Source organism: Drosophila yakuba, chromosome 2L (genome assembly GCF_016746365.2).
Source record: "Drosophila yakuba strain Tai18E2 chromosome 2L, Prin_Dyak_Tai18E2_2.1, whole genome shotgun sequence".
Taxonomy (NCBI): Eukaryota; Metazoa; Arthropoda; class Insecta; order Diptera; family Drosophilidae; genus Drosophila; species Drosophila yakuba.
The window spans coordinates 20,269,759-20,277,802 of NC_052527.2; the positions used below are offsets into that span (position 1 = coordinate 20,269,759).

At 45.0% G+C, this 8,044-nt stretch overlaps 2 protein-coding genes across 3 annotated transcripts; one reads left to right on the forward strand and one right to left on the reverse strand.

The window, feature by feature from the left end:
- The first annotated feature begins 48 nt into the window (after positions 1 to 48).
- LOC6529023 (DNA polymerase delta subunit 3) lies at positions 49 to 1,585 on the forward strand. Its single transcript, XM_002090019.4, has one exon. The coding sequence runs from the start codon at positions 97 to 99 to the stop codon at positions 1,378 to 1,380; it is 1,284 nt and encodes a 427-aa protein (XP_002090055.1). The 5' UTR covers positions 49 to 96; the 3' UTR covers positions 1,381 to 1,585.
- Positions 1,569 to 7,497, reverse strand: LOC6529024. 2 transcript variants are annotated; one of them, XM_002090020.4, is made up of 6 exons: positions 6,816 to 7,494; positions 5,663 to 5,903; positions 5,257 to 5,537; positions 4,155 to 5,202; positions 3,621 to 3,963; positions 1,569 to 3,132 (listed from the first exon to the last, which is right to left on the reverse strand). In XM_002090020.4, the coding sequence occupies exons 1-6, from the start codon at positions 7,253 to 7,255 to the stop codon at positions 2,825 to 2,827; spliced, it is 2,661 nt and encodes an 886-aa protein (XP_002090056.1). In that variant the 5' UTR covers positions 7,256 to 7,494; the 3' UTR covers positions 1,569 to 2,824. The 2 variants fall into 2 exon arrangements, with proteins under 2 accessions (XP_002090056.1, XP_015054205.1); XM_015198719.3 differs by having other exon boundaries at positions 2,993 to 3,559; positions 6,816 to 7,497.
- Positions 7,498 to 8,044: the final 547 nt, after the last annotated feature.

Here is an 8,044-nt window from a genome sequence, read left to right on the forward strand (position 1 = left end):
TTATTATAATGGTAAGTTTTAGGACATAATTTAGCCATATGAGTTGGCACTCCCTCAATATAGTTTCGCGCTAATTTTACTAAGCAAATTGTCGAAATGTCGCTTAAAAAGGCTCTCGACGATTGTATGATTGATTTCGACCGCTGTGTGCTGGTCACCGATCTTCTGGAGGAGTACAAGCTGTCCTACAAGGAGGTGAACGATGTGCTGGATGCCTACATCAAAGATCAACACGACATTAAATTCGAGAAGAGATTTCTGGTCCATGGCAAGCGCAAGAAGCAAGGATCCGATTCCGGGGATGATCTGTACTCTGTAGTGGTGGAGGGCAAGGTGCAGGATTGGCTGGCAAAAGTGCAGGATGCGGAGTCCCAACTTTATAGTGTGAAAATTGCCGGGGGCACTAAAGTGCCGGCCGCGATTTTCAAGCCTATGCAGCATTTGGAGGTGAAGTTGGCCAGGGTGGAGCAGCGTCCTGGAGCGGGAAAGAGAGTGCCCAGTGCAAATGGAGTGGCCCTCAGCAATGGAGTGAAGTCCGAACCTATTAAATCGGAGCCATCAAAGTCTGTGGTTAAGTTAGAACCTTCAAAATCGTCACTTAAATCAGAGACATCAAAGCCAGGAGCAGAAAAGTCAGCAGGCGCCAAGGGCAAGTCCTCTCCGGAGAACCAGAAGACCTCGCCCAAGGATCAGGTCTCTAAATCCAAGCCTGCAGTGGTTAAAAAGGGTAGCATTAATAGCTTCTTCACAGCGGCGGCTAGCAAACCAAAGGATGTCAAGGAAACGCCCAGCAAACCGGCTTCCGGCACCATGGACAACTTTTTTAAGAAGCAACCTGCAGGAGCAAAGAACTCGTCACCGGAAAATGAAGATAAATCCAAGAAAGAGGCTAAGGAAGCCTTAGAGAAGACGGCCATCAGTCCCACCAAAAAGCCTTCAAGGGCAAACACCTCCATGCAACTGTTTAACGAGGAGAGCGCTGAATCCTCTGACGAGGAGGAAAAGTTGGACAAGCTTCGGCGAAAGGTTATCGAATCGGACAACGAATCCGATCCGGAGAAGCCCTCGTCCTCCAAGCGGCGACGAATCAGCGACTCTGAGGACGAGGAGCAGCCACCCAAGAAGACCGCCGATGAAGAAGTCATCTCGATGGACGAGAAAATGGATACGGAACCGGCAAGTGAAACCTATCTGGACGAAGATGGTTTCGTTATCACGCAAAGAAAACCGACAAAAGCCCAGCAAGTCAAGAAAATGGTTTCCCCAAAGGCTGCATCCCCCGTCAACAAAAAGAAATCACCTCCTACAACCGCCAAAGTTGGAAAAGATGCGCCAAAAACCAAACAAGCCGGCATCATGAACTTTTTTTCCAAGAAGTAAATAACAGCAAGATGTTGGTAAAATAAGGCTAATGATTAAGTATGGAAACAGTTAATGTTTTTAATAAACTTATAAATGATAGAAAAAATTTTGATTTTAATTATTGGAAAATATATTTATTTTGATAATTGTATATACAGAAAAAATTTTATTCAACCCAATTTAAAACACCATATTAAAAGACATCGTTTGTTGTTAAAAAGAATTTATTGCATTTGTTTATAGCTGCTAGAAGTTGTTTGAGTATCTTGTTTGTTATTTGTATTTATTTATTTATATAGATTCGCGTGTCTGATCGTGTGTGTGTTGTGTGTGTGGGCGTGTCGGTGTGAATTTTGCCTGGCCTATGCTTTATCAGTGCGTTTTTGGTTTTGTTTTTGCATTTTTTTTGTTTTCGATTCGAGATCAAAACTCGTTATCTTCGTCTTCGTTATCGTAATCGTTACCGTACCATATTTCAAAACACTTTAAAAAATTAAGGCGAGGTTTGAAAAAACACTTGTTTGTTCATATAATTCGAATATTCATTAATTTAAATTGTTCATTTGTTGTTTCTTGGTTTTCGGTTTTTTGTTTTTCCCGTTTCGTTTTTTGGTTTTTGCTTTTCTGTTTCTGCAGTGATTGCGTTTGATTCCTATCTGATTTTTAAGCATTAAAAGCTTACAGTCAGGCTGCCCGATGGCAAGCAAATACATATGTATGTAAGTGATTGAGTAAGGGTTTTTGTGGTGGATAAAACAATTTGTCGTGTTCCTGGCAAACAATCGAGATCAGTAGCTACTCTTAGGTAGAAGCTTCTCAGAAGCTAAATTAATGCTTACACTTAGATTTGCTTCGGCCTTTCTTCCTAGGTTCCGACTAGGTTGCCCACTTTGGCTGTGGTCACTGTACACCTCACCAAGATACAAAGTTTCTGTTTCCTTTTCTGTTTCAAATGGTATTTAACTAAATTTTGGGGAGTCCAATAGTTGATGGAGTACAGTGGACCATCGCTAAAGGGTTGCCCTTGTAGCTATGTTAATTCATAAATATTGCTTGCAATGCAAAATGAAAAAGTCATTTGCTATATAACCAATCATATATAATCAGTTAATTAATCATTTCCTAGGTGTGATATGAACATAATGTGTGCATGATATGACTCTCTAATAATATGATCGTTTTGATTTCTCTCGCACGCTATTTGCCTTGACTTAATTACCTAAATGAATGTAACATTCGTTTCGTACAATTTAATATCTCAGCACCATTTTTTTTTTAATAATAGCACAAAGTATATATGCAATTATGTTTTGTATGGGTCAACAATAGAATTTTCCTAGAATTTGTGTGGGTGTTTTCTTTTCTTTTCTTATTGTTTTTCTTTCCTTTTCCTTTCGCTACTGAGTAAAATATATCTAGGTTTATTTAACTTTGCTCGCTTCATTTGGTTTCGGGCTCTCTTCTAAACTTGCGTATCTACGACACTGCCATAGGACTCTTCAGCAAATTTGGGCGCAATATAATCCTCGTAGTAGTTGATGAATATATCCTTGAACTCGTCGGCTATGAACTCCAAAGCATTTAGCATTTGCATCAGCTCCCGATCGTTGCACTTGTAGTTGCTCAGCGCCATCACGTCCCAGAAGTAGGAGAAGTACTTCACGTACTCGATCGACTGTCCGCCGTACTGTGCCATCACGCTGGGCAGCACGGATCGCAGGATGGACCCCAGTTTGTTGAACTCCCAGTCGTCCAGGACTGTGGCCCCCTCTTTTGGTTGGCGCAGTTTTTAGAGGTAGAAGGAGCAGACAGAGAAAGAGAGATCACAAGAGATAGTTTACCAGGATCCAGGAGAAAAGGAGTAGCAGAAAATATTTGGGGTACATGATTCCTGAATTTGGCTTCATTAGTAACGCAATTAAATTGTGTAGCTATTATAAAATAAAATAATATCTAATATTAATCAGTAAGTCTTTGCTTGGAATAAATTTCCACTTTATACTCGTAGCATGAATTTTTAAGATCTCGAAACCTCTCGTAACGCTATCAGTTTAATCATTTTTATAATGGATATTTATCCTGGTTTAGAGCTTTAATCGCAAATAGATAACTTGAGATATCTGCATAATCTGTTTAAATTCAATAAAATGGTGGATCAAGAAGCGGGAAAGGTGCGCAACCAAGAGGGAAGCGTGAGCTGGTGATGATCAAAAATCATATGTATATATAGCCAAGGCTCCCCACTATTGAGGACTTACCGCGGTGCACCATGAGGCACTGCTCCAGAAGCAGCCTGGCCAGATCCACCTTGCACTCGTGCAGATCCATTAGTTGGTTCTCGGCCCGCTCGATGGCCGCGTACAGTTTGCACCTCTCCTCGATTAGTTCACAATCGATAAGCGACGTGGAGAAGGCCCAGAACCACTCCAGTTTCTGGTACTCGCCGCAATGGGGACACATGATCAGGTCGGCGCCATTGAACTCCGGCTGGGTGTACTCCTCGGAGAGCCACCACCGCAGACTTGGAGCATGGGGCAGAGGGTTGGGTGTGAAGATCTCCATACAGTTTGGGTTATCACAACGGTAGCGATGAAACTTATGCTGTGTGGAGGATAAATATTTAAAAAATATTTTGAAATACATCAACAAATTTAAGCAAAGGGAAATCAGAATATGCCAGCCAACAATTAAAAACTATAATAATAATTTAGATGTGAAAAGAAATAACATAAAAATAGAATAAGATTTCTAGGGAACACAGTATTGAGCATAATAATGATGTGCCAACTTACGAACTGATCATCCGAGTGCGTAAGCTGGCAGGCGTTGCAGTGACACTTGATGCCGCTCTCCACGAGCTGTTTTGTGCGCTCCTCCCGGGGTAATTGCTGAAAGTTACCTCCGGCGAAGCAGTTGTATATGCCGGAGCCCGCCGGCAGATCCAAAAGGGCCAGCGCGGTAACCTTGCGGCCGGAGAACTTGGCGCAGATCGTGGAGGAACAACTGTGGCGGCACAAGTTCAGAGTATCCGGGTAGACAGAGTACGACACGACAGCGACCTCGCCGGCCAGCAGATGCAGGTGGCCCTCCTGGAGGCGCATGGGAGCAGCCCATAGTTGGAATTCGTTGAGCGGCGAGAAGACGTGCGGATCAGCGGGCAGGACGAAGGATCGGCAGGCAGTGAGCGATCTGTGGCGCAGCTGGCCAATGTGACGCATCAGTAGAGCGGCACACAGCAGCTCCCATTCGGCACTCGACATCCGAGAGGCCGTAGGCAGACTCTTCTCCAGCTGGTCGAAGAACGTGGTGCACTTGCTCAGGTAAATGGACAGGATGTGGGCGGTCAGGGCCAATGCGATCACCGTGTCCGTGGGTCGCTCCTCCTTTAAGCGCTCCAATCGCAGCACCGCACTGTAGGCGATGTCCTGTCGCTCCTGCATTCCCCCATTGATGGCCGACCAAAGCTTGCTGAGCGTCGGTTTCTTTCGGCAATGGCCCAACAGTTCCGGCAGTCCTGTGATCAGCATCCTGAAGGCCAGCTGAAGGAGTCGCGGCATTCCAAAAACCTCGCCAAAGGACTCGAACAGCTCGATCTGGTGGCCAAAGCACTCCACCGCATGTATCGCCGCATGCTTGAAGCGGCACTTTCGGGAACAATAGACCACCAGGCGGTTGGAGCAGTAAATGCAGGGAAAGGGAATAAACTGAGTGATTCCGCAGTAGTCGCAGACCCGGCAATTGCCACTCGGGACCATGGCCACCGCTTCCGATTCGAAAATAAGCGCGTTCTTGGCCACCGCTCTGGTTGTGTGCAGGGACGAGGAGTTGTCCAACCAGGCTCTATAAAATATAAAACAAATTAGGTTTTATCCCCAACGGAACATTCGAACTCACATTTCAAAGGCTTTCGAATCGTTGGTATCCAGATCATCGCCCGTCTGTACGGCCATCTCGAAGCGCTCCACCTTGAGCACCTCGCACTGGTGCCAGAGCTCATGGGTCCTCGCTTCGAACACCTGGTTCAGTTCAATATGCAGGAGCTCGTGCAGATGCTCCTCACAGAGCGCAAAGTTACGCAGTTTTAAGGCACAGGCGGCTTGGCGCAGCTTAATCAATGGCAAGTACTCCTCCGGATAGCCCAGATCCAGGGCGCACAGGCAGTCGTCGTAGGATTCCTAGAAAAACAAGGAATTTCTTTAATACATATATGGATATTAAAAGTGAAACCAAGATTGTTCTAGGCTAGTGTCTAGTGGTATAGCACTTATAAGGGAAAGAATTCCAGTAATGGATTTCTTACCGCGTATAGACCGCAATCGAAGAGGACCAGGGAGCGATTGGCGTGGGCCAGGGCGGCTGCTAGCGTGTTCCGGGCCGGGGCCAGGAAAATGGCTTCCGTGAAGAGATCGCTGGCCTTGAGCGGATGCCGCTCCTTGCGGTATGAATCGTTTCCAGCCTCCCGCAGACGACGAGACTCCTCCTCCGACTTGAAGTGGCCCGTTTGGTGGCGCAGATGTTGAAACCATTTGAGTACGTGTGGCCTGTGCGGTTGGCAAGAGGGTGGGATGGTTAATTATTCACGGCAAATGTCAAAACGAAGTGACCCAAATTCCGAGTTCGACAGCAAACAATGCTTCTTAACTTAAACGTACGAATGCATGCAACCGATTATACTGGGCCGTGTTTACAAAAACTACTGGTAAGAACGGCTAACTTCAAATAGTGGTTTGGCAGTAGCTATATGAAATCATATAAATGGGACTTCAAAATTGTGACTTCACATTTTCACATACATATTATATCATTTATTTTGGATTGATAAACTAAATATCAATTTTTATTTTAATTTGTTAAAAATCGGCTCATTCAATCTAAAATAAAGCCCAATGTGCCAGGGTGCAAAATCACCTCCCACAAATTAAATTCATTTCATGGGGTAATTATGGATTTGCATAATGGCCTGGTCGCCAAAGACCCTAACCAAAATTACCCCACTGGTTGAATAGGCACCACGCGGTTTGAATGTGGTTTTGCATTTTGTTTTAGGGTGTAGTGTAAAAGAAGGGGAAAAATATATTTTAAAAAATTGCAATTAAATTATATTGTAACAAAAAGTAAAACCCTTAGAGAACGCTAGAGTCGACACTCTCGACTATCAGATATCCCTTACTTAGTTGGACGGACATGGCCGTATCGTCTTTCCACAAGAATCTAATAATTCATATCCTTATTATATTCTTGTGTGTTCTTACGATGTAAACATAACATTGCAACTTTACAGAGCATAAACTATTTTTCTATTTTAGGATATTAGATAACAAATGAGGTTGGTATCGTAAAACGACACCAACGACTCGTTAACATTTTGACAAATCTTGTTAGTCAGTGGAATAGATAGGGTTTGAAATTGGGATTGGGATTGTAACGGCTAATGGCCACATCGATTAGGTCACCTAAAATCCAGCACCGGCTCCTTGGTCATAGTTGGGGACGAAATACCCAGTCCACCCACCGCCCCAATCAGGTCGTCATCCTCCTCGCCGTTTTCGGGACGCGAAAGTGGCGCCGCCGACGTGCTGGCTTCCAGATCTCCATCCTCCAGGTTGCGGCTCAATTTCTGGCGTTGCACAGGCGTTATGAGCAGGAGCAGCTGCAGCTCGTCTTTGTGCAGCAGCTCATCGGAGTTCAGGTGCTTGAGCTGCTGCCCAATCAGTTCGCTTAGGGTCACAGCTGGCGGAGCGGAGGCAGGAGCAGCCGCGGAGGTGGCACCGGAACCGGAAACGGCAGCAGACGAGGCGGTAGAGACGGGAGCGGTGGCGGTGGCTGTGGCTGTGGTGGTGTTGGTGGTGGCTGCTTTGTTGTTCCCACGCGCAGAAGATGTGGAGGAGGCCATCACTTGGTGGCTAGTTGGTGCTTGTGGCTCGCTTTTTTCTTTTCTCGCGCTCTTCTTCCGTTCAGTTGGCCATGGCCAGCTATCTGGTCACTGCCGCGGCGGCAGTCCAGGCGAATTATCGGCTATCAATTTGAGTGCACAACGCCCCGACATCATTGACTAATAACGCTAGCTAAACTTTCACGAACTACCGCACGTTGTGGCCTTCATATTGATTTTTTAAAACATAGCCTTTCGTGCCAGCGATGTGCGAGTCGTAACGGATTCATCGCTTAGGGATGGCATTTACCATTACCGTTATTCTTGGGGATGGCATTTCCGAAACATCCTAAAAAATCTTACAGGCCTAATAATTCATTAAGCCCAACATGTTGAAAACCGCTCTGTATTTTTCAAGTAATTACCCACGAAAAAATTATCCCAATAAATTTGTAAAATATTTGTTATATTGGTATGCTCTTAAAAATGAAGAAAAAGCTATTGCAGTGCTCAAACTCTCTTCGTTTTATTGAACCTTAGAATAATAAAATTGTTACGGCTAGGGCTACTTTCGAATACCAAAATCAAACTTTTTTCATCCATCTGGCAGCCCATCGAGAAGCGGGCAATTCAAATTTCCGGCGAGTGCTTTCTCCATTCATCTCCTTATTTGCCCGCTGGGTAAACGCGCTCTCAAAGCAAACTCATCCCGTTGATTTTGTTACCGCACGTTACCATCATTGAACGGTCCGTGTGCTATATTCACACTTGACAGGCCGTACCCCCTGATAAGAACGGGCATCTTTCTTC

Coding starts and splice junctions, on each gene's coding strand:
- LOC6529023 (XM_002090019.4), top strand. CDS start 97: ATGTCGCTTAAAAAGGCTCTCGACGATTGTATGATTGATTTCGACCGC.
- LOC6529024 (XM_002090020.4), bottom strand. CDS start 7,255: ATGGCCTCCTCCACATCTTCTGCGCGTGGGAACAACAAAGCAGCCACC. Junction 5,904..6,815: donor GAGCCGGTGCTGGATTTTAG/GTGACCTAATCG, acceptor CCAACCGCACAG/GCCACACGTACTCAAATGGT. Junction 5,203..5,256: donor GATTCGAAAGCCTTTGAAAT/GTGAGTTCGAAT, acceptor TATATTTTATAG/AGCCTGGTTGGACAACTCCT.